The sequence below is a fragment of the Candoia aspera genome, chromosome 5 (genome assembly GCF_035149785.1).
Source record: "Candoia aspera isolate rCanAsp1 chromosome 5, rCanAsp1.hap2, whole genome shotgun sequence".
Taxonomy (NCBI): Eukaryota; Metazoa; Chordata; class Lepidosauria; order Squamata; family Boidae; genus Candoia; species Candoia aspera.
Window position 1 is genome coordinate 54,117,570 of NC_086157.1, and position 27,049 is coordinate 54,144,618.

The window sequence follows — 27,049 nt, forward strand, 5'->3', positions numbered from 1 at the left end:
TTTGGGTTTCTCGGAAAGTGGAAGAAAATAGAAATGGAAATAGACTCTTTACTGTGTTGATCAAATTAACTATTCTTTCAAATAGCTCTCCTTTTAAATAGAATTAGCAGTTCAAAATTTTGTTAAAATGAAAACAATGAGCCACTGAACAATCCATAAAGACAAATCTGTCAGTGTAGAAAGTTAATTAGGCTGTCCTCCTAAACAAAGGAAAAAGAATTGTAAACCCCATTAGAAAACGTTAAACAGAGGTTCAGAAAGAAACAGTTCAAAAATTTAGATGAGATGAATAAATATAAGAAGAGACTGAAACTAAATCCTGAAAGTTCAGCCTAGGTATCTGTGGTGGTCCTGGTCCTCAGTTATTAATTCAGAGTCTCTCCCTCACAAGCCATCAAAAGATGTGGAAGAGTTCTTTATTAATACAGGACATCAGCCCAAGGCAAAGATCAGACTAAGTGCAATTGCTGCTACAAAAATCCCAGTACCAGCCCCCTCTGCACCAGCCCCTCCCTAAATGGTGATTTCCCTCTAACAACTCTTCTACTCCCAGCTGCAAATACTTTTGCTAACAAGAGCTGATAGCACCAGCCAAGCTGACCTTGGAGCTATTCAGGCCGGCTCAACAATTCTAATTAACATACCTAATTGCCACTACAAGCATGCTAAAACTATTACTACAACCCCATCATATATACTGGAAGGATACTAAATCCTGACAGTATCTTCCAATGGCTCTCATACATGCTGCTGTAAACTGCAGATGGCTATTCAGAGATTTATGTAAATTTCCTGTGAGATGTATAATCCTAGGGGTCTGGCCCTCAGGAACAGCTCCCAGATGCGAATTCTGTCCTGTCAGATACTTGGCAATTACAAATAAACATATTCTCTTCTGCAGTTAGGAAGGAGGGGAATAGAATAGCTTCTCTGCTATAAAAAACTTTGGTGTCCCTACTGAGCCACCATCTAGGATTTTTTTTTTCCCCTTAAAGAGATTAGAGTGATTCTGAAGTAGAATTCTGGGAGTTAAGGTAAAAAGCCCTTACCAAACACATCTTCTCAGGGAAAAAATAAAGTACTAGCTCATCTGTAATCAATAAGGTGCTAGGAATACTCAGACAGAAAGAATGCTGCAAGTGAAATGAGACAGTGAAAGTGTTAACAAGAACGCTAACTAGGACAATAAGGGATTAACACACAGCACTGGGAACTCCAGGTTTTTAGATGGTGGCTAAAGGAAGGGTTTCTTTGACCCTTTGTTTCAACTCTAGGGTACCACTGTATTTGAACCCATTACCTCACCTATCTCACCTTTTACTATGCATATTAACCTGCACATGCTGTAACCCAGTCCATGAATTAGAGTCAAATTAAATGTATATTATAATTTGCATATGTCAATTAAGAGAGACCATAATTCTTCCCCTCTTCACTCTTGTCTGTGCTTCCAGCATGATCAATTAACCAATTTAAGCTTAAATAAGCTAAAAATTATCCTACAATGGGTACGTATATATGTGGTCTGGAGTCAGATTTCTCACATCCTGCAGATAGGACAACATGCTTTTATTTGATCACGTTGATTAGGACAACATGCTTTTATTTGATCAATCCAATTTTACATTTTGCACTTTCAGTTAAAAAGATGTCAAGTACAAATGTGAAAAGAAAATGAAGCATGGGGTTGCAGAAGCATGAAGGGGGCAATGACAAATAATCAGTCCAGTTTCTCATTCTGCACCTTCCATTAAAAAGGAGAGGAGAGGAAGAACATGATGGCTGCAATGGAGAGAGGATGGAAAACTAGGCAGCACCTTATGAGAGTCCTTCAGAGAATATACTAAAGACTAGAAACAATCTATTAGTAGAATAATATGCCATATATTATATTAGTGAGGAAGGCAAAGAGAAGGGTAGAAGAGTGAGGAAACTAGTATACATAAGGTGGAGAAACATATGTAGCAAACATGTGTGGTGGATGTAAAGCATATTAGACCAGGAGAGAAAAACAGGGAAAATGAAATTTGGAAAGTAAAATGAGTACATATCCAAGGCAACTGGTATACCCAGTTATTTTATTTATTTGTTTATTTATTTTTCAAATTTCTATCACTGCCCATCTCTTCTGAAAAGGGGACTCTGGGCGGTTTACAATAAAATCACAATTAAAACATATAAATTACAATATAAATAAATCAGTAAAAAATAAATAAATATAAAATATAAAATCCAAGCAGCACAGATCTTGTTTGTTGGGGAGAGATCTATAATACTAGCCACCCCCAAGATGAACTGGTGCCCCTCCCACCCCAAGCCCAAATAAACAAAAAATATTTTTATTTTCACATGGAAAAAAATCGTATTTCAAAAATGTTCAAGCATATGACTGAGACTATAAGCCCAATTACAACATTTTTGAAAAATTTTATTTCCCATTTGCAGAATTGGGTAAATACATGAACAGTAAACTAAGGATTTCCTTCTTTTGAGAAAGTCAGTCAACATTTTAAGTATGATGAAGCATTGGGAAATAACTTTAAAAGGGTAGATATATTTTGATAAGGATAGTCAGTTTTGTTCAAAATAACTGACATTAATGGTAAGAAAATCATGAGAACCCCAGGAGACAAGTAATGGCTTTTTCTACAGACATTGCTACCCGTCAAGAAGGTTGCTACTTTATTCAAAAAATGATTACTCTCTTTAGCACTGAGAACTGCTGTGACAAATGTGGCAGAGAACATTCTGACTATGAATGCAGTCCTCTCATGAAAATGAGCGATTCCCTTGGGCAGTAATCGAATCACAATAGACATAAGTGACACAAACCAAGTTCAATATGATGAAAGCAACAGGCCAGAATAGATAATGAGCTGGATAAAAGAAATGAGAAATAGTTTTCCTAAACTCTGGGAAACATATGTTCTAGATTAGAATTACCCTACGGTTAAAGTATATTTTATGGGCTTTACAAGAGGAAGAGAGAAAAGCTTTTCTGATTGGTTCTCTGAAAAATAAAACAGGTTAGAGATCAGGTAATTTCATAAGTGGTTAGCATTCCTTGTTAATCATCTGCTATTATCCTATAGTTGTAATGTTAAAATTAAAACATACCATTAAATTTCCCACGTTTCCATGGAGATATATTCAGAATATAGGCAGCTGTATCACCAGGTTCTACCTTCAAAGTCATTTCACCACTCACTATCGGAAGATCTGAAGATACCTAATATGACAAGAGAAAAAAAATCACAACTTCACTGCAAATAATGTAGAAAATCTAGCTCTTAAAATGAGTTCAAATGCCAGTATTTTTCTACCATGCTTAATTAGCACTACCAGGTCTTCACTACAAAACTGCATATATCCGCATTGCAAAGTTAGTTTGTTGCTGCTATCACTTTGATCACTTTGCTCCCATCTAGTGGTCATCTGGATTTTGCAGCCCGGTCAGGTTTAATTGACTTGTATGAAGGAAATGATTTCTGGGGTGCTATTTCAAATGTAACAGGTTCATGTATAATAACTTGAAAAACTTCTGACAGAGTGAGAGTTGCAAGATCAAGACCTTTTTCTAAAGTTTAAAATCATACAGTAAGTTTAAAAAGCAAGAAATACTCAACATACTCATACTTGTTGAGTAGACTTACAAATGTGCATGTTGTAAACTACACACACACACACCGGGGTGCAATTGTGTCCGATTCTCAGAGACTGCCTAGACAAGTCCCTGCAGTTTTCTTGACAGGTTTTTCAGAATTGGCTTGCACTGCCTCCTTTCTACACCATGCTTCAAAATTCATAATATGCTTGCTGGCCATAAAGGCTGAGGAGCCCTGCTGTAGCATAGCTGCTATGACAGCAACATGGATAAGATGCCATGAAGTGACCATTCCTCTACATTAGTAAAATAAAATTATGAATAGCGGGGAGGGAGACTGAAATAATTTGGAAAGATAAATACATAGTATGAGTGGAAGAGAGAAATGCAAGAAACAGCATGTATCCTTTGAACAAATTTCCACAGAATGATGTGGTAAAGCATCATAAAATCATTCCAGAGGCCCTGGGGGGGCAGGGAAGATGACTGAGCAACAGTTAGCTGGTGGCCACCCAAATTATGTCCTTTACTATACGGATTACTACCAAAACAGGTAAGAGCAGGATTATTTTCCTACCCCTTCTGGTTAAAAACGAAAGGAAATTAAACTAAAAAAAGAAGTTGCCACTGATGCTTGCCTTTGTTACTGCAATAAGCATACCTTGTACTAACAAAACAAGTTATCCCACAAATCATCAACATAATGTATAAAATGCTCTTATTAATCCAGCAGCATGGCAAATTCAGACAAACCACTTCTGATGCACTTAAAGTACTATTGTGCTGAGATCTGACAGTTTTTTTTTCCCCCACTGCTTAAATCATTGTGCAGGAAATAAGTCTTGGCTTGATACTTTTCTTCAGAGCTAACAAAATCCTTAAGGTCAGCTATTTGAGTAGAACTGCAGGCAAAAATATAAATATAGACTAGAACTGGTAAGAAGACAACCTGAAGGCAACTGAATTTAAGGTTCTGGGGCATCTGATTCCAAGGACTGAACTCCGTGTCACATACCAGATTGATAAACGTAGGTAGATGCTATCAACAGCAGATGAAAAGGACAAATATGCTCATGTACCAACCATTCTAAAACTGGTTGCTATGCCCTGCAATTATTTAATCTTTGCAACATACTAGCCCCTTCAAAATACATGAAATTATATCTCACTGAGAATTCTGTGGGTTCATAGAGGGTAGGTATATTGAAACTGCTCACTAGTTGGGAGGTTGGAAGAATATAAGCATATTTTATTAAAGATGCATTGAATAGAGATTTTTAAATTTGTTGTTTTTGGTGCATGTGTGCGCACACACATACCTTCAAGTAAGTGTTGACTCCTGCCAACTGCCCGGACAAGTCCCTGCAGTTTTCTTGGCAAGATTCCTGAAGTGGTTTACCTTTGCCTGCTTCCTAGGGCTTACAGAGAGTGACCAGCCCGAGGTCGCCCAGCTAGTTTTGTGTCTAGGTTGGGATTGGAACTCACAGTCTCCTGGTTTCTAGCCTGCTTAAACCACTACACCAAACTGACTCTAGCATTAAATAGTAAAAGTATTAAAAATAAACACAAAAACACACAATTTAAGCATCTCTCATTTTAGGTTTTGAAGGCAGATCTTTTGATTTTGAGAAAATGTTATGAAAAGAGGGGGAAATGTTAAATTTTGTTTCTGTTACTTTACTGCACTAAGAATATTCAGGATGACAAGATGGGAAATGGTCTAACTAATAAGAAAGATACAAGGAACTTCAAACCAGTTGGGTAAGGGGAATACCTCTTAATTTTGACAGCTCATTACATCACATATTACATCATTGATGGTGCTTTATATCATTTGTGTAATGACATCATTGCACAGGTCACCACAAATGATGTGATTTGCATCATTTGTAAAATGACATCATGATATAAATCATCTTGAATGATGTAAAGTCAGTGTAAATTTACCTGCTTCATCTAGACTATATCACAAGCAATAGACTTGTCTATTATTTCAGGGGAATGCCTGTAGAGCAATTTGGTCCACTGCATCCAAAGTCTGATAAAAGAGACTTTTATCACTGAGGTTTCACTGTATATTTATTAGAGTGATAATTCTGTAAAACAATTATACAATCTCATTCAAGCTGACATACTTACCTTATATATCAATTCATTCTTGGTAAAATTTGGCACCATTATGACCTTCCGTGTAATTTGTCTAACTTGACAATCTATCTTAATATGATCCAGAGCCAATGGTTTTGTTGCAATCCCTTTCAAGACAAAGACATGATCTGTACCATCCGCTTCATTTTGTAAAGTAAGCTTCCCCTATGATAATGAAAGAAATGAACATTTATTATCAGGGCAAAAACATTTTTTGCAAAAACAAAACAAGTAAATAAGAATACAATAAAAATTAATCCAGAACAAATTACAAGAAAGTTACAAGATGGCAATCTAAACAACACACAAATCTAAAACAGGAGTCCATCTACCCTACCCAGGAGAATAATCAGGCTTTCAAGGCCTTTCAGAAGGCCATCAGGGGAGGAGCCATTTGGATTTAGGGGGACCTAAATTCAGAAAGGAGAGTTATTTGAAAGTGAGAGAGGAAACTATATTCTCACTGATGCATTCCGATCTTTTCCCCTTACATTACGCATATACCCACCAACATTCTTATTATTACAGACACATCCATACTTTTCTTACAACTTGTGGAAGTGGCTTACCACTGTCTTCTTCCCAGAATGTTTTTTAAAACATTCTATACAATCTAGCCTACAGACCTAGAATTTCCCAGTAGTCCTTCACCCAAGAGTGACCTCGCTTAGTATTTTCAAGAGCAGCCAAGCCTTATTTTTATTTATTTATTTCAATGTATATGTCTGCCCATCTCAAATTCATGGCTCTAAGCAAATAACAAGAATTAAAAACTATATAAAAACCATACAAGTAAAATCAGCAGCTGAGGTACAAAAACAACCAACAGCAATTAGCACAGCCACTGCATGGGCTCTACCATGCATCTGGATCCCCAAGCCTGATGACAAAACCACATATTTAAGCCCTTGCAAAAAGTCAATAGGGTTGGGGCCAATCTAATCTCTGGGGGATGATGCTCCAAAGGCCAGGCATGATGAAAGGAAAGTCTCACTTCCTGGGTCCCGCCAGATGTCATTCCATGGATGGGACCCCAAGCATGCTCTCCTGATGACTTGTTGGGACATAACTGAGGAGAGGTGGTCCCTCAAATAACCTGGCCCCATGCCATGAAGGGCTTTACAGGTCATTACCAGCATCCTGAATTGAACCTGGCATACTGATAACCAATGCAATTTGTGGAGCAGAGGTGTAACATGAGTTGATTGAGGAATACACTTAACTGCCTGAACCCACTGCATTCTGCACTAGCTGTAGCTTCCAGATGCTCTTCAAGGGCATCCCCAAATAAAGTGCATTGCAGTAGTCCATTTGGGAGGTGACCAAGGAATGAGTGACTGTGAGCAGAGCCTCACGGTCCAGAAATGGGTGCAACTGGTGCACTACATGTAGTCCTCAAATTACAACAGCAATTTGGACCAGCGTGTCAGTCGCTAAGCAATGAAATCATAAAGATCAACATCACGTGACCACATCATTTAGTGACGGCAATCCCAGAACTTCCTGTTGCCATCGTAAATGAAATTCCACTGGTCATTAGCCGAGGACCCACCCCAATCCAAGCCATTCCTCGCTTGGTCCCTCCCAGCCCTAGCCTCATTTCTTCCAAGGTAAGGGACTGCCTCCCCTTCAACTCCCCTCAACTGCCTATTTTCCCCCATCTCTGTCCCTCTGGCTGCCTTGCACCCTGCCTTGTGGGGTGGCAAGCAGCCCCAGAATTGTGTGGCTTTGGGGCTGTTTGCCACACTGCAGCTCAGGGGCTTCTTGGTGCACCATGGCTCTGGGCTGCAAGAAGCTGCTGACTCAGCACAGTACAAAGCCACAGCCACCCCACAAAGCCACAGCCTAGCCCAGCAGCATGGTGTGGCGCAGTGCAAGGCTGCAGCTGCCCCAGGAAGCTGCAGCTGCCCCAGCCAGGCCCAGCAGTGTGACATGTAGCCACAGTCACTCCAGCCTGGTACAGTAGCACAGCATGAAGCTGCAGCCGCCCTGAGAAGACTCAGCTGCTCCAGCCCAGCCACCCTGCACTCCACTGCTCCAGCTACTTCACCATCTTCTTGCTCCTGCTGTTGACCAAGCATGCTTGGCCTGGCCCTTTGCAAGTCAGCTGCTGGCCACATGAGGCCATCTTCCCCAGGTCTTATGAGGAAACTGCTGCACATGATCTTGGGAAGAAAGTCTCAAGCAGCCAGCAGCTGCCTTGCAAAGGGCCAGGCTGGGCATACTTGGTCAGCAGTGGGAGCAAAAAGACAGCGAAGGTCAACTGGGGGCAGCAGAGCACAGGGCAGCAGGGGCCATGGAGTGCAGGGGGCCAAAAGGGTACAGACGTGGGGAGATAGGCAGGTGGGGGGAGTTGAAGTGCCTCTGCAGTCATAAGTGTGGGCAGGCTGCCAAGCACCCAAATTTTGATCACATGACCACAGGGGCACTGCAACAGCCATAACTTCAGGGACCGGGCATAAGTATCATTCTTATATTCTTATAAGAAGCTGTCTAAATATTATGGCAGCAAACACTGGAAAAAGGCAAAACAACTTCCTGCAATTCTGATCTAGCTGAGCTCTGACAACTACTACAATCACAGAATCAAAGAATTCTGTGAACTTAGGTGTCATCTAATTGAATCCTTTATATACAACATATCTCATATTCTGAGCGCCTTAACTTAAACATATAATTAAGCATAAAACAAATAAATAATAATATTATATAAGCATGGCCTATAACATTATTTGATCAATGCTACTACAGTATAGCACAGAGAAAGCATAAACTACATATATACTGCTGTTCCACAGCTCACAAGAGCCAAAACTGAATTGTAGCATAAGGGACACAACAGATGCAAGAGCCACAGCTCAGATAATACAGTAAGCTCTGAATTTCTGGTTATTTTAGCTGCGCCTGTGCATAGGAGGCTCAATGTGTATGAATATATGTGCTAATATCAGCACATAGCTGTCATTGCTAACGTTGATTCCTGAATTTCTGGATTATCTCTCTGTGTTAATGTGATCAAAGTTTTAATAATTTAGTGAATGATTAAAAGATAAAACTAAAATAGATATGGCTACAGAAAACATTTTATAAGCTCTGAGTTTAAGTATTATTTTATGCATGCTTATATGTATTTACAAATTGCACACTACTTTAGTCTGTTTTACAGTCACTATTTCCATGTGATACACATATGATTAAAACACCCTTGTTGTAAGTGCAAATGAGTATCATGACAGAGGACCATTCAGAAAAAAACACACACACACAAGTGATAGTTAATTTCTTACCACAGTTACACATTCAGCAGTAGGCTTGAACATGAGGGTATACAGAGTTGTTTCACCTGGGGCTACATACATAAGAGGAGGACCATAAAAATTATATCCGTTTAAATCTGCTTTAAGCTTCCAATCTTGTTGACTCTTATTAGTCTGAAACAGGAAAGCAGTCATTATTTTATATTGGCACAAGAAATATAAGAACTGCTAAAAGGCAGCACAGAATGGGAGGAAGGATCTCAATTCAATATGCAGTAACAAGATAGTATGATTTGGGATATTTTTATTTTTACATAAACTGCTAAGTTATTGTTTTAATTGGTACAGTATCAGTAACAAAAGAAACTCTGAAAAATGTTACAATATTATATTGACAGAAGGGAGGGAAGGGAGAGGAGTTGATATACTGTAAAATAATGTAGTTAGATGTGTTTAAATGTGGTTAGAAACAACATGAATGAGAATTAAAGTTTTAAACTGGAAGTCTCATAGAAAACATATAGTTTGAATAAACCTATACTAGAGTGAGCTATACTGTAATTATATTGCTACAATGATTTCATAATTTAGTTCAAATCATACAGACTATGTCTTGAATGCAATAACAGAAAGTTAATGGATAGAAGTCTTTTGTTTTCTCCTTCTGCTACAATAAACATGAACCTATTTTCTTAAATAAATATTAACTAATCATAGGAAAAAGCATTCAAATTTTATACATAATTGTATTTTAGTTTGCTTGGTTTTTTTTCCAAGATAGCATTCTGACCCTAGTAATATTTTAATTTCTCCAGCAAAGGATCGTTACCTTGTCGTGGTGCTGGAGCTTGAGCACCTCAATGATGCCATGATCTAAACAGTGAAGGGCCACCCAAGACGGGAAGGTCATGACAGAGAGGTCAGACTAAATGCAATCCCTGGGGAAGGTAATGGCAACCCACCCCAATATTCTTGCCGTGAAAACTAAATGGGTCAGTACAACCAGAGATATGTCGGTATACCATCGGAAGATGAGACTCCCAGGTTGGAAGATGGTCAGAATGATACTGGGGAGGAACAGAGGATACGTTCAACTAGCCCCAGATGTGATGATGCAGCTAGCTCAAAGCCAAAAGGAAGGCTAGTGGCTGATGGTGCTGGCAGTGAATGGCGAATCACCATTCTAAGGATCAACACACCACTGAAACCTGGAATTAAGATCTACGAGCCAGGGCAAATTGGATGTGGTTATCGGTGAGATGTCAAGATTAAAGATAGGCATTTTGGGCATCAGTGAACTGAAATGGATGGGAATGGGCCACTTCACATCAGATGACCACCAGATCTACTACTGTGGACAAGAAGATGACAGAAGAAATGGAGTAGCCGTCCTAATTAATAGTAAAGTGGCTAAAGCGGTGCTCAGATACAATCAAAAAAATGATAGAATGATCTCAATTCAAATTCAGGGCAAGCCATCTAACATCACAGTGATCGAAATATATGCCCCAACCACAGATGCTGAAGAAGCTGAAGTACAGCAGTTCTATGAGGATCTGCAGCACCTATTGGACAATACGCCAAAAATAGATGTTGTTTTCATTACAGGAGGCTGGAATGCTAAGGTGGGCAGTCAAATGACACCTGGAATTACAGGTAAGCATGGCCTCTGAGAACAAAATGAAGTGGGACATAGGCTGATAGAATTTTTCCAAGACAACTCACTCTGCATAACAAACTATTCCAGCAACCTAAGAGATGGCTTTAGACATGGACTTCACCAGATGGACAAAACCGAAACCAGATTGACTACATCCTTTGTAGCCAAAGGTGGTGGACATCTGTACAGTCGGTAAAAACAAGATCTGGAGCTGACTGTAGTTCAGATCACGAACTTCTTCTCGCACAATTTAGGATCAGACTAAAGAGATTAGGGAAGACCCACAGATCAGCTAGATATGAGCTCACTAATATTCCTAAGGAATATGCAGTGGAGGTGAAGAATCGATTTAAGGGACTGGACTTAGTAGATAGGGCCCCGGAAGAACTATGGACAGAAGTTCGCAACATTGTTCAGGAGGCGGCAACAAAATACATCCCAAAGAAAGAGAAAACCAAGAAGGCAAAATGGCTGTCTGCTGAGACACTAGAAGTAGCCCAAGAAAGAAGGAAAGCAAAAGGCAACAGTGATAGGGGGAGATATGCCCAATTAAATGCAAAATTCCAGAGGTTAGCCAGAAGAGATAAGGAATTATTTTTAAACAAGCAATGCGCGGAAGTGGAAGAAGACAATAGAATAGGAAGGACAAGAGACCTCTTCCAGAAAATTAGAAACATCGGAGGTAAATTCCAGGCCAAAATGGGTATGATCAAAAACAAAGATGGCAAGGACCTAACAGAAGAAGAAGAGATCAAGAAAAGGTGGCACGAATATACGGAAGACCTGTATAGGAAGGATAACACAGTGTGGTCAGTGAGCTAGAGCCAGACATCCTGAAGAGTGAGGTTGAATGGGTCTTAAGAAGCATTGCAAAAAGCAAGGCAGCAGGAGACGATGGTATCTCAGCTGAACTGTTTAAAATCTTGCAAGATGATGCTGTCAAGGTGATGCATGCCATATGCCAGCAAATTTGGAAAACACAAGAATGGCCATCAGATTGGAAAAAATCAACTTATATCCCCATACCAAAGAAGGAAAACACTAAAGATGTTTAATTCTTGGGAGGAGAGCAATGAGAAATCTTGATAAAATAGTTAAGAGCAGAGACATCACACTGACAACAAAGGTCTGCATAGTTAAAGCAATGATATTCCCAGTAGTAACATATGGCTGCAAGAGATGGACCATAAGGAAGGCTGAGAGAAGGAAGATCGATGCTTTTGAACTGTGGTGTTGGAGGAAAATTCTGAGAGTGCCTTGGACTGCAAGAAGATCAAACCAGTCCATCCTCCAGGAAATAAAGCCAGACTGCTCACTTGAGGGAATGATATTAAAGGCAAAACTGAAATACTTTGGCCACATAATGAGAAGACAGGATACCCGGGAGAAGAAGCTGATGCTAGGGAGAGTGGAAGGCAAAAGGAAGAGGGGCCGACCAAGGGCAAGGTGGATGGATGATATTCTAGAGGTGACGGTTTCAACCCTGGGGGGAGCTGGGGGTGGCGACAACCGACAGGAAGCTCTGGCGTGGACTGATCCATGAAGTCACGAAGAGTTGGAAGGGACTGAATGAATAAACAACAACATTTTAATTTATTTAACATTAGCCTTATTTAACTTTCATAAAGTAAAAAAGACATACTATTGGGATGTCTTGCGTCACTGCTTGATGTGCTGGAGTTAAAAACTCTAGTTCAGCCTCAGCAGTATCAGTGTTCACCACGCATTCTATCTTAAAGAGGCGGATGTCATACTTAGATTCCAGAAGGATATGGCAAGGATATCGACCAGCATACAGGGGCGTAAACTTTAGAGGAAGTTCAACTGCATCTTCTGTGGAAGCAAAAAAGTGCTTTTAAATTCCATACTTAAACAACATTGCTGGGATACATGAAACTTTTCAGAAGCTAATTGGAAAAGTGCACTTTATGCATCTCGCTAGAATATTGCAACTATATGAAAATAGGACCAGAATTTGACTGGAAATTAATTTAGTCAATTTCACAATTCAAATATGCAGAAGACAACTGAAATTAGCAATAGGAGTCAGTCTTAATAGATTTTGCTGCTCTCTTCCAATCATCATTTATGTTTATAGCTATAAAGCTATTTGTTGTAGCCTGAGGCTAGTACAATAATATTGTTTACGGCATGAATTAGCAAGCTGCAGCCTTAATCAACATTTGACCACAAAAAGAGCTGGCTTGCACAAAGCACAGTTTACCAATTTCCCTGCATTCAATTATACCAATCGATGATCAGCACAATGACCTGATCAGTGGGAAATATATCACTGGATTCCTGCTTCAAAAATGACAGTGGTGATCCATTGATAGGAACCACAATAGCTGGGAAGAAGAGCGAATCATGAATGATATGGTTGCAGTAATTAAGTTCTGGAGTTTATAAGAGTGCTACAGTAGAGGTAGAATGTATATATGAAGCTGCCAAGATGCAGCAAGCAATTTATATGGCTTTGGGACTGAAAAGTTTGCTTAACAGGGGTATACATTAATGGGATTGCTAATCATAATTAAGATCATGAAAAATTTAAGATCTCAGCATGGTGTAGGTCAATGTACAATTGTGCAGTTACAAAAATATAAACAGTGACTTAAAAAACCTTTTGTGAAAGTGGCCTCACATATCATAAAAATCTAATAACTTGTGAACTCCACTTTAAATGATGTAATATAACATGAAGATAGCAGAATTACATTATAGGAAAATTTTTAACAATTCAGTCAAATTAATGTGCTATGGAAAATCTGTGTTGGAAAAAACCTGTTGATGGTGGTGTAAGCAAATAATATTAAATTTGTTCACTGGGGGAAAAGATGCATCTCCTTAAAACAACTATGTATTTCCATCCTTTCCCCCCAGAAGACAAATATAAAGATACTATAAGAGCCATTTTTATATTTATTATATGAATCAGATACAGAATTATTATACTGCATAAGTCACCAACAGGAAAAATTAGCATTTTCTGCCTCAGCATCACAATCTATTGGGAAAAAACCAAGTTTGGGTTCCTGCACCATTGCTCTTAACTTAGAGCATGCTCCATGTCCCATCATTAAAGTTATGTCATCTTTTGGGGCCTCAGAGATATGCCTTGTTTGTGACTGTGCTTGTCCAATAGCCAGAAGTCCACACGGCCTTGAGTCTGTTGTAATTTAGGAAAGCCCTAAAAGTGCAGATTTTTAACAGACCCTGGGGTAGGAGCGTTTATGCCTCTACACTATTACTGGGATTTTATTCCTTGTTATACATCACCTAGAGCCATTTGGACAACTGAGGCAACTTATACTGTACTTTGGAAAAATACATAAACATATTTAACTGGGAGATCCTCATCATGAATCTCCCCAGTTGTAATGATATGTGGGAATGGTCTTGGACAGGAGGATGACCCACAGGAGGAAGACCCACAGCCTAGGCAATGGACTGATAAGAGGCAGCTCAGTCCACAGATGGGGGGAAAGCATGAGAAGCATTTCAGAAGGGACCCTCTCTAGTTTCTTTGGCTGTAAAGGCAAAGGGGAAGAAATGTACTTCCAGTCTTGCAAGATTCTATTAATGTAACCTTAAAATAAAGTAGGATTAGTTCATCTGGGTGTGCTTCTTGTCTGGACTACCTTGCCAGGCTGACATCAGTTAATCTGATTGGTATTCCATAACTGGAATTATAGAAGAAAACTAGAACTAGAAAGAATACCACTGGGTTGTAAGATATGATTAAAGCTGCAATCCTACATCTACTTACCAAGACCAAGCCTCACTGAACAGATATACATAGGTAAAAAGTAAAGACTGCCTTGAGTTGAGCAAATGCTCCATAGAGGGCTCTGGTTGTGCCCATCTGTTATGAGCCAAACAGAAGCACCAGCTGGATGAGCTTGAAACTGGAGCTTGTGTCCAGTTTAACAATGAAGTTCAGCAGATGTCAGGGGCTGATCCCTGTGTTCTAGCTGGAGCCATCTTGTAGGGTTCTCTGTGTCCCACTGCCCTTCTTAAGCCAAGCCTTCTGTTTCTGAGAGTGCAGCTTGGTGACTGAAGGGCATACCCATGTAGTTTTCTTGAAAACAATATACAGTAGATGTGGATTACCATTGCTAGGTCTGAGATCTTTTTTTAATCACTTGTACTTTGCTCAAGAGTTTGAACAGCTTTATAAATTGCTCCTTCTTGTTGGTTTACTACTATGTTGGACAAATTTCATTGCTAATCCCTGATTAGAATAATTTCTTATAATGCCTTCATTAGTCATTGGACTTTTTAAAATTAAAATTCACTAGCAAGTTAAGTCTTTTTTAACTGACATTTGCAAGTTAAGTGGATATCATAATTTTTAGAGTTAATAGTTTCCTTCATTGAACTCTTATTTAAGGAGAATAACACACCATTGTATTATGTGTCTCCAATATTACTAAGCTATCAAACAGATTATAGACTGTACCTTAGCTTCAATTTTATCTGAAATAAATTAGCTTGTTCTCTCAGAAAGGTCAGATTAATGACCTGCTAATTTATGAATTGCCTCTTTTCTATTTTGTCACCTAGTTATTATCCTCACTGGCTATCTTTCACAAAAACACTCATATTTGTCAATTAGAGAAGCAATACAACCAACTCATTTCCATATTCCTGGCTCATAACTATATTTTCTTTGAATGAGATTACAACTGTCTCTTTTCATTACACAGGAGCACAGAAAATATCCAAATTAAAAAAGGCTAATTTTCCAATGTAAGAACTTTTACTATTTTAACACAATGCTGACTCAATTTATATAAAAATATGAGCAACTTCAATATATTAAATCAAACCTCAGTAATAATTTATAGAGGATGTGTCTTTATCATCATCAGTGTAAGTTTAATTTCTCTAGCCCCCATATTTTATTTTATTTTATATCTTATCTTATTTTTCTCCCAAAGTTTACAAAGAAATTAAGTATTCATTTTATTTTATAGGGCTTAATGCTTTTGGCTACATGTAGAGCTTCTTCCCACATGTATGTTTAGAATGGCTGCAACAGTGGAAGATAATTGACTGCCCAGTTTATCTGCTTTAGATAATACTAACTTAAAGACCCAATTTATAAATAATGCTTAACCCCCTATTGTTCACAGAAATTTTTTTTATGATCTTGATATTTTAAACCTAGATTTCGTTCATCCAGATATTCATTCATGCTGCTAAAAACTCACAGAGCAATTCATTCTCTGAACAGAGAATGACAGACTTTAACACATGCCACAAATCATCCAATGAAAAACTGTATGCCATTAGGTTAATGGTTTGTTGTTTATTCGTTTAGTTGCTTCCGACTCTTCGTGACTTCATGGACCAGCCCATGCCAGAGCTTCCTGTCGGTCGTCAACACCCCCAGCTCCCCCAGGGATGAGTCCGTCACCTCTAGAATATCATCCATCCACCTTGCCCTTGGTCGGCCCCTCTTCCTTTTGCCCTCCACTCTCCCTAGCATCAGCATCTTCTCCAGGGTGTCCTGTCTTCTCATTATGTGGCCAAAGTATTTCAGTTTTACCATTCCCTCAAGTGAGCAGTCTGGCTTTATTTCCTGGAGGATGGACTGGTTTGATCTTCTTGCAGTCCAAGGCACTCGCAGAATTTTCCTCCAACACCACAGTTCAAAAGCATCGATCTTCCTTCTCTCAGCCTTCCTTATGGTCCAGCTCTCGCAGCCATACGTTACTACGGGGAACACCATTGCTTTAACTATGCAGACCTTTGTTGTCAGTGTGATGTCTCTGCTCTTAACTATTTTATCGAGATTTGTCATTGCTCTTCTCCCAAGGATTAAGCGTCTTCTGATTTCCTGACTGCAGTCAGCATCTGCAGTAATCTTCGCACCTAGAAATACGAAGTTTTTCACTGCTTCTACATTTTCTCCCTCTATTTGCCAGTTATCAATCAAGCTGGTTGCCATAATCTTGGTTTTTTTGAGGTTTAGCTTTTACCATTTAGGTTAATGGTAGTAGGAATAATATTTGTATTCATTTCTTTAAGGAGCTCGAGGTGGCTCACTTAGCAGCCATCCCGTTTTAACTTGTTCTGTGTTATATACACTATACGAGATGGGCGGTGAAGAAATATGGTAGGTAGTAGGTAGGTAGGTAGGTAGGTTGGTTGGTTTAGGCACATCTGCACTTACCATTTAAGCTGTTCCCGCCCTATGTTCCCGCCAGCTTGACAATGAGCTGTCTTAAGAAAATCCTGACCAGACTGAGGCATTTTGGCAATAGTATGCAAAACATTAACCCTAGAGTAAAGGGTACCATGTTCTCTCACTGGACAATTCCTATGTGGCTGTGCCCTCCCACCTTTCTATTCCAGGAAAGCAATTGCTAATCGCTTTTCTTCCTGTGGGAAAGTCTTCCTGCTCATACATACTTTTATATGTTTATGTGTATGTGTATGTGTAAACACACACACACACATATGCATGGTTAAAGCATCAAAATGCACATATATGCAGGTACAACAAGCAGCTTTAAAGTAAAATTCCTTTCTTTTCTCCTTATTCCACTCTAAAAGATTGTATACCTCATTATCTTACCAAAGCTGAAATAGCACAGTGGATATTCTCTTTGCTTAACAGAGGGAAAGTTGCTGCTTTGAGACTAGACAGAAACATTAAACCAAAAAATTACATTTAAAAAAAAATCCTAAGTATCTAGTCTTCCTCTGAACTTAAAAAAAAACACATCTGGGGTTGTACTGTTTTACCATTTTTTCAGTCACCAGAGGTAAAAGGGTTTCACCTCCAGGTCTCACAGGAAGCCAGGCGACAGAGCATTCAGGCACTGAAAATATTAGGCCTTGTAGCTGAAAATCTAGTAAATTCATGACTTATTGTGAGCCCATTTTTGGGCCTGTATCATAAATGTGCAGGGGACACAAAGTTCCTGACTGTTTCAGAGAAATGCAGGACATTTGTCTCTATTGGCTTCTGCTCATGTGCAGAAAATTCTGCTATATTATCTATCTACACATTAGAATTATTCTTCCAAATCTTTTATATGGTAAATCCAATATTAATCATACATGGATAAATACTGAAAGAAAAAAAATATTCTAGATAATTTGGCTGGTCACATATAGAATAGAATAAAACTTTTAATATGTTCACAGACCAGAGGTTTAGACAGAAGCACTTTAACAAATAAAAATAACGTAAAAAGAAAACAGGATAAAAAATATTACAGTTGGTGGTTTCATCAATGGGCAAACAAAGTCTGTCTAATTTTATAAGCAGTATAACAAAATTTGGCTACCTTCAAGGAGACTGAATTGTACTGATTTGATAACAACCAACTGTACATTAAAAGTTCTGAATTTCCTGGGTGTTTTACCAAATAAGGAGTTATAAGGCAGGTCCTAGGATCCTTATAGAGGGTACAGTATCAGGACATGAGCTGTAGTTTTGACATCCCCTTGTCTGCAGGTGCACAGTCTTAGCTCATAGGCTCTCCAAAACCACTGGGTAGGGGGACCTTAATAGTACTTTAATAGTGTTGATATAAAGCTAATAACAAAAAAACAAAATAAACAGGACTTTATAGTGGATGGTCTTCTATGTGCATATAATTCCAGGCTAGTAGTTGCCTATCTCTTCTACTGAATGTAAACATCAAATTCTTTTTTTAAGACCAAGTACAATAATAATAATTTACAAAACATGGGCAGTCCTCTAGTAAAGTTACATGACTAAATGGAAGTATTAAAAATTAAAACAATTTAGTTTTTTTCTGCTTGTGATGTTACCTTGCTGATACTTATGAAAAGATTATGATTACATCATGATCAAGACATCCCTAGTTGTCTAGTCTGAAATAAATTAACCAACCGCCAGTATGGATTATCTCAGAACTGGGAAGATTACTGTGCAAAATAAGATAGCCATCTTGTAGCCTACAGTAGTCATGATGACTCATAAACAACTCCAAACTAATTTCTTTCTGCCCAGTACTGAACATGTACTACTCACTGGGTATCTCTTCATTACACAAAAGCTTAGGATAAAAAGAGCAAACTCAGATAAATTGAGTTCTGGGATCAGATGGCATTTAATGTTTAATTTTGTTTTAGTTACACTAATCTGATGCTTCTTACCTGCTTCTTTGTCAAGCCAATGGTCTTCTTTTCTAGCCTTTGAGGAATTAACTCTGCTTGATGCTGACACTGGTATGTATATTTTTGAAGGAATTTCAAAACATTCAGGCATGCTCACTTCAACACTATATTCAATACATTTTTCAGAAAATAAAGGATAGTTGTGCAGAACATTTTCCTGTAAAAAATAGGATAGATATAGATTTAATAACCAATGCAAGGATCCTTGTTTTTAGAAACAAGATTCATAGCAAAAATATGGGATTATATTTAGAGTTCACCTCTGAACAGCTGAAATTAATGGCTGAAAAGTATTTCTTGGATATCTTTTTTTTTAACATACCCTAGTACATGACATATCAAAGGGATGTTCGAATAAATGAATACAGAGTTTCTTACAAACTTAGAAAATTATCAAAACCATACCCCCTTAAAACTAACAGCATGAAAGAGCAGAGAAATATAAAGTGCTCAGGAGACAAGACTATTAATTTTGCTATTTAAATAAAAAAATATTTCAAAGGGAGCCAGAACATTATTGTCCATTAGAGTTCATTAGTAAATCCAATTCAATCTGACTTGCTTTGGCTAAGATACATATGTTGTAAAACTGCATTTCTGACAGCAACATGTTCCTTAATTCTTTTTTCTGCTTAATCCTTTCTTAAATAGCAGCACAGGAAAAAGTCATAAATGTCCCATTTTGCAGCATTCTGGGTAAAAAGGAATCAACTTTTTTTAAGCTTTGGTGATTTTATAACAGAAGGGAGAAAATTAGACTCCAAAAGTTGATAGATAAGAGGACAAAAAGTGCCTTTTCAAACTGTTTTATGTGCAATAAAAATCTGCCTAGCTATCAGCTTTAAAGGTAATGAATGTAGCAAAATTGTACTCATATTTTAAATCAATTGTATTTTCACCTCAACTCTTGACAGTCCTAAAGCTGCAACTGCAACTCGAACGCTACAGCTCTCAAGGGTTCCTGTAGCCCTTCTGCGCTCATATTCCAGAGCAGACATATGTTGCTGTGCTGCGATAGCCAGAGCTTTCTCTCTAGCTTCATTGATCAAAGGGACCTTCAGCTTTTCTTGAAGTATATCAGTAAGGTGACACTTCAGATAAAGAACTGGCGGTGTTTCTCTCTGACCTGTAATAAACAAAATCATTTGTCATCCGCCCTTTGCTCACAATACAGAAAAGAGAGTGAGCGCGAGAGAAAGATCCATCACTGCAAAGTGATGTTGTGCCTCCTCTCTGTTGCTCTAATGCTGGGTAGGAAAGGGTAGCAACATCATAAGCTTCCCAATAAAATTCTGCTTCTGCATGTTAATTACAATATGCAGGTATTAAAATCTGGAACAACAGCACTGGATTTTTTTTGCTTCTCTAACATAGAAAGACGATATCAAAGTTGGAAATAATGGAGAAGTTCAGCATAGCCAACAACCAGTGTTGCAGACTTATCTGTCAGCAGAGCTTCTGTTTCATTAAAGACCAATGTGAAGTTTTCCATAATAGTGAAAATAAATGAAAGGATAATTTTAATTAACTGGGTTTTTTTTAATGAAAGCTGCTGAAAAAAATGCTGGCAATTTTTCACTTATATTACACACTGTCACTATACAGTTGAACATCAAGTTGAGAAAACTATCATTTAAAACAGTTTAAACAAAAACTTGCGTGTTTTTAAAACTGAGTAAGGATTTCAAAGATGGGTATGCTTTTAAATGCAAAATAAAAAACAGAATAAAATACACTTTCCACCATGGTAAATAAATATACTTTAAAATGTGCTAAAATGAAGCCATGAGTAACTTGATGCAACCATTTCAAAACATAAATATGAGAGGAAAAAAATGTGTGTAGTGATTGGTGCATGGCATACACAAACCAATGTTTATGTAAATATGCAGTTGAAAAGTCATTTCACGGATTACAACTGAGGCAGCTGTTCAGAAGCATAAGAACCAAAATAAATTCTGACTGTGAAAAAACTGGATGCAGTTAAAGAGAGACAGGTCAATTAAACCGTTAAGAGGCACTGTATGTCCTACTGACAGTGCTATATGTCTTTAAACCAATAGTACTCAGAACTGTAGATAAATTTCTCTTTGATACAATTATGCCAATGTAAGCCCTGTTTTGGAGAAACCTAGAGCACAATGACTCCATGAGCATCTATCCCTTACCAACAGGACTGTTTGGTCTTCATTAATTGGCCATGCAGAATATGTTTGAATCACAATTCATGACAGAAAGGTCACCTGTGCAGTAACTGCAGCTCTTTCAAGACCATTTGTTGTATGATTCCATGCAAAAGGAATAAAGGCTATACAAGTCATAATGTTTGTGAATTACAATTACTGATTAGTAACCTTTCTTTCTCTCTGCCTATTGCTTCTATGGATACCAGTTTGTGGTTGTTATCAACGACCAGTAAATTCTGATGGCAGCATTCCTGGAAAAGATTAACTGAATAAAGCCAATTTAATCTTGGTAAACCAAATTAAACTTCAGTCTAATATTCTTTAGAAGTATTTAGGTTTCCTTTTTATTTTCCAAGAATAATATTTTTAAGCTTTTTCTATTATCTTCAAAATTATTTCAAGTGGCTTGAGCAAGACACAATTCCCAAATGATTTCATGTTTAGGATAATTCATTTGAAACAGTGCTTATGTAAGTAATAGTCACAAATAGCTTTTACTACTTGCACTAGCATTCATGACTATATATGGCACCTATGCTAAGACAACTGTAAAAGAGGCTTGAACTAATAATAAAAATAATGCATGAAAAATATTAAGACTAATCTCTGGTTAACTGGACAAGCACAAAGTTGGCATGTGGCAGTAAGTACTTTTAATTAAAAAGGACTATTTGAAGAACACATACACACATACAGTTGTAACTGAAATTATTCAATCCCCATTGCAAATCAGGTTGATTGTCAAAATGTACAGACTTTCAGCTGTTTGCAATGAACAATTCAAACAAAAGCAATTGAAATAGCTCAACACAACAAATGCTTCAAGTGGTGTCCCCAAATTCAACTGAAAATGCAATTTATCATGACTTCTCCAGTCTCAAAATTATTCAACCCCTGAATAGAATCTGTCACAACAGCACACATACAGTATGCAAAACAGGTGTTGTCTCAAGCACACCTGAGGCAACTAATCAAGGGTTTCATTAGTTGCAGCAGGTGTGCTTGAGCTGGAACTCATGAAATACCTGAACTGGCTAGGGGTTTCTTGAGTGTCATGTTTGACTGCATGTTAGAAATACAGATGCTAAGTCAAAAGAATAGTCCAAAAAGGTAAGAGAAGAGATCATTGCCCTTCACAAACAAGGAACAGGATACAAAAAGATAGCGAAGGTACTGAATGTTCCTAGAGACACCGTTGGAAGCAGAGTTCGCAAGTTCAGAGTTAAAGGAACAGTGGTTACACTACCTCGATGAGGCAGAAAAAGGAAGCTGTCAATGGCTGCAACCATATTTCTGAGAAGGCAGGTGGAGAGAAACCTTTGAGTGACTGCAAAAGACCTGCAGCAAGACTTGGTGGCCACGGGCACTGAGGATTCAGTGAACACAGTAAGGCGTGTACTAAACACAGAAGGTTCCCATGCCAGAACTACAAGACATACACCACTATTGACTCAAAAGCACAAGAAATATGCTCAAAATCATATAAATCAGCCACAGAAGGTTTGGGATTCTGTTCTATGGAGCGATGAAACAAAACTGGAACTTTTTGCCCAATGGATCAGCGGTATGTCTGGAGGAAGAAGAATGAAGCATATGCTGAAAAGAACACTCTGCCTACAGTTAAGCATGGTGGTGGCTCGGTGATGCTCTGGGGCTGGTAATATCTGCAGCCTCTTACCTTCACATATGCTATTAATGCACAAAACATTTGGGCTGTCCATTGGAATTAGGCTTGAAGGCAATGGCAAGCCACATATTCCCTCCACCAAATACAGAAATTCCCCAATCTGAAACACAAGAATGTATGCAAGTCAGTTCTGGGAAACAATTCATCAAAATAAATTAGACATTTCATGGATTACATAGTTCATAATGATTATAAGGGGTGATAGAATTACCTTTACTAAATTCAAGTTTAGGGAAAAAAATAACTAGACACTTGTATGCTATTTAATATTTTGAATAACTGCATGATGTCATTCTCACATGAGCTATTTTTTAAAATGCTACACCAGAGTACGAGAATGAACAAATGACAAAGTGAGTTTGTATTATTCATCTGTCAGCATGGCTCCATTTGCTGAGTTACAGAATTTATTTAAGTAGCAGGATTTGTACATTTTTTGGTTTGTCTCTATTTTATTTGCCAATGTGTATATCAGTTCTTGAAAAAAATGTATTTCAAGGGCAGGCTAATTTGTATCAAAATATTTATTTACATACTTACACACAGCCTAAGGCACCAATTAGTTTGAAAGGTACTGTTTAAAAGAGCCTGAGAACTTATGGTCCAACTACAGGGAATCTTCACATCCAGAAATAAGATCAAATTAGTAGTGTCATTACAAAATTTGAAAAAGCTTGATTTCCTCCACTAGCTCCTTATGAAAGTTTTAGTTAAATATGCTTAAACACACTTATTATGGAAACATGCTTTCTGGGGAAAAAATTCTAGTAGTAAAAATATAGCAATACTTTCTTTGATGGAAAAACATAATTTTATCAAAATCCCAAAATAAACAGTAAGAGAATTATAGTCAAACGTTATATTCTGTGTTATCATTATATATACAGCATTATAAAAATAATAAAGGCAGGATAGAAAATGAATAAATATTGTTCTATGCTATTAGTCTTGACATTACCATTCCACTTCACTGAAATTAAGTTTAAGCTGCACATTATTTTTTCATTCTAGTTGCCACCATGAATCCATTAATCCATTTCAGCATACAATGAAATTTACCTGTTCATTGACCAAAATTATCACACAGTAACGTTTTCCCATCTTAAAAGGAAGATAGTGGAGATCAAGGGTGGTAGAATTCTCTTGGTCCAGAAATATTGTATCCAATGGACTAAAAAACTCTTGCAAGCAGTTGGACTCATTAGCTGTCAGAACGTAATTGACAAGTTTATATACAATATGAAAGTTAAGAAATGATTGTCAGATATCTGAAACATTGCAATATTAATTTTTTTAAGTACTGAAATGTACAGTGCAAATCAAAACTAATTAATTGGATTGGAAGTTACAGTGTCTTGCCTGTTAAAAAGAACAATTTGCAAAAAATTCATGCATATTCTGGAAAGCTACTAAGAAACCAAAAAGAGAACATTTACCAGCACTGGAGTTTTCCTCCTGATTATAAAATCCACATACACCTATCACATCATGTGAACACTTTGGGATATCTGCTTCAGAACTAAGCAAAAATAAAAAGAAGTGATACAATGAAATAACCTAAAATTTCAGTTGTAAAAGGCAATTTTATTTTGACATGGCTGTATTCAGAATATCAGTTTAGGTTTTCTTGACATAGCAGATTTGATGTAATACTAAATTACATAACATCAGAAATATGTAAAATATAGTATAAAATTAAATATCAGGGCTGTGCATGCTTTAAAAATTAGTATCTATACATTGCCAAAAGAGTCTGGACTGAGGAAGCAGAAGAATTAATAAATAAATAAAACATTAGTAAATAGAAATTATTGAGCAGAAGTGCTTTGGGCATGACCATGAACACAGCACCTTTCAGTTACACATTCAAGTAGTCAACTTGTTTTAAGTTTCTGCACCAAACTGAAAAACATGCCACTGTTTTAAGGAAGCCAGTCATTAAAGTTAATGTGATTCCTAAATAAGTGGTACTATTTTTTTCAGATTCACATGGAAACCTGAATGAAGTCAGGTTACTTTAATGAATAGCAGAGAGTTGCTATCTAAGAGTTTAGGTATGGACAGAGTGATCGTGCTCCACGAATCATGATGATTCCTTAGCTAAATTCCAGCTAAGCTTGTAAAAACTAAGCCTGCTGTAATTGGTGGGGGTATATTTAGGCTGCAGACAAACTGACCTATTTTATGGTCTAAAGCTGGCTATAAAATAATTGCAAGAAGCTTTTCAACAAACAAGGATAGTCATGAGAAGAGACCTCTTTCCAGAATGAGGGGTTGAACACTAAAAAAAGAAAACAAATGTTCCACCATACCAAAGGTTGTCCAGAATGATCCCAAGGAGGACAATACTGATTATGGGCTTGACTCCACAAGCTTACCACTTTTCCAAACAGGGAGGTCTCCACCAGCATATTTGCCTGCCCACCCGCCTTTCTCCATGCCAGCCATTCCTTGACAACTCAGCAGTGTGGCTGATAATGATGGTCTAATGAATGGTGTATATGTCACTTCTTGCTGCTGCTTCCACTACAGCTTTCAAGGACTTCCTGCCAACACTTGTCTCTGCGTAGTGCGCTCACTCAACTCATTGTGCCAGCTATTTTGTCAACATGCTTGCTCCAGAGCCCATCTAGCTGCCTCCAGCTGGCATAGTTTCTGGACTGTTAAGGACTTTTTCACAGATTGCCCCTCCAAAGCTTGTCCACCTACCAGCCTGCCTGCCAACACTTTTCTCTATCCAGCACAGTCACTTAACTCTAAATGATACTTTACCAGCCCACTTACCTGCTTGCCTGCCTGTACCTGGTGCAGTCCCTTCTGCAGCAACACAGTTATGGCTGTTTCTACCAACTGCCTGCAGCTTAGGGTCCACCACATCATGGCTACATTCACTTGTTGCTGGTGAAAGAGTCACTCATCTCTGAAATGACTCTGAAATCTCCACATATATCAGCCTATCTTACCAAAGACTGCCTCCCTCTACCTGGTACAGTAACTCAAACATGCTACTTAACTTGCCAGCAGCTTTGATATTTATCTGCAGTACAGTTAGGAGAGCAAATTCCTCTCAGAAAGCCTCATGCTTTTCCATATAAAATTTATTCTGAATCACATAATTCATGGTAAAAGGGAAAGATATATGAGAAAATAATTGTTGTGGAATAAAAGTGCCACTTATTAGACTTGTCAAAAGCATTTGAAAGGGGAGTTCAAATTGGCACAAGTAAAGCACTGTTCCTTGAAGAATTAATGCAGTTGCATCCTCCAAAAAACTCAATATAGCTATTTTGGAAATCTTCTCCTATTCCGTTTGCCTGCACCTGTATAGACAGCTTCACTTTACCAGTAATCCCAGTGAAAGTCTTATCTGTGCATGTACACCCAGAGAAAACAGGGAAACCCTTTGAAGTAGCTATGTCTTCCAGAGGACACAACTGCTTTAAAAGTTGAGGCAGGGTACTGCACTCATGCCAACACACTGTGTAAACAACTCCTTTCAAATATTTTCAGGAGCCCTACCATTTATAGAAATCCATAATCCATAAACAAATGTTACAGAACATAATTTATAGGGTTTACAATTTATAATTTGTAAATTATAATTTACAAACATAAACCTGAGGGACCGTCTCATCCCCATTACATCGGCCCGCCCCACCCGATCATCCAGAGAGGGCATGTTACGGACCCCGTCCATAAGAGAATTTCATCTGGTGGGGTCCAGGAAGCGGGCCTTCTCTGTGGTGACCCCCGCTCTCTGGAATATCTTGCCTCCGGAGGTGAGGCAGGCCCCTTCTCTCCTGACCTTCCGGAAGACCCTGAAGACCTGGTTTTGCCACCTCGCCTGGGAAAGGGAATAACCATTCTTGGGGATGGCTTGCACCCTAGAGTCCCTCCCACCAGCTTGGATTTTACATTTCTCTTGGATTTTATTTATTTATTGGGTTTTATTATAATTGTTTTATGTGATTTTAGTGTTTATGTTATATGGGGACTTTTATTGTAAAACACCCAGAGTCCCTCTTCTGGGGGAGATGGGCGGTGGCTAAATATGAGTAATAAATAAATAAATAAATAAATAGGTAAATAAATAGATAGATAAAATAATTAGTAAAATTTACTTCTATCCTAAAAAAAAAAATACACCACTGGAATGACACTTCTTTTTCTCTTCATTAAGGTCTAACTTTTGCAAGGAAGTTAGACCTTAATGAAGAGATATAGCCAACCAAATGTTATAGAAATTAATGCAGTGGATTTCAAGTGATTTGGTCTTTTGATCATAGCATCAATACTTTTGCAAAAAGGTGACATTTGCAGTATCCCCAATAATCCACCAGCACA

General features: G+C 38.0%; 1 protein-coding gene across 1 annotated transcript in view; it reads right to left on the reverse strand.

Annotated features, from left to right (window-relative positions):
- Nucleotides 1–27,049, reverse strand: part of CFAP47 (cilia and flagella associated protein 47) — a 230,371-nt gene that overhangs the window by 101,291 nt on the left and 102,031 nt on the right. The window contains exons 42-50 of the mRNA XM_063304691.1: nucleotides 24,142–24,224; nucleotides 23,765–23,910; nucleotides 22,697–22,805; nucleotides 19,732–19,958; nucleotides 18,812–18,989; nucleotides 12,312–12,502; nucleotides 9,040–9,183; nucleotides 5,744–5,917; nucleotides 3,118–3,229 (exon numbers count right to left, since the gene is read on the reverse strand). Of these exons, the coding sequence (XP_063160761.1) occupies nucleotides 3,118–3,229; nucleotides 5,744–5,917; nucleotides 9,040–9,183; nucleotides 12,312–12,502; nucleotides 18,812–18,989; nucleotides 19,732–19,958; nucleotides 22,697–22,805; nucleotides 23,765–23,910; nucleotides 24,142–24,224 (1,364 nt within the window). The remainder of the gene's footprint in view (nucleotides 1–3,117; nucleotides 3,230–5,743; nucleotides 5,918–9,039; nucleotides 9,184–12,311; nucleotides 12,503–18,811; nucleotides 18,990–19,731; nucleotides 19,959–22,696; nucleotides 22,806–23,764; nucleotides 23,911–24,141; nucleotides 24,225–27,049) is intronic.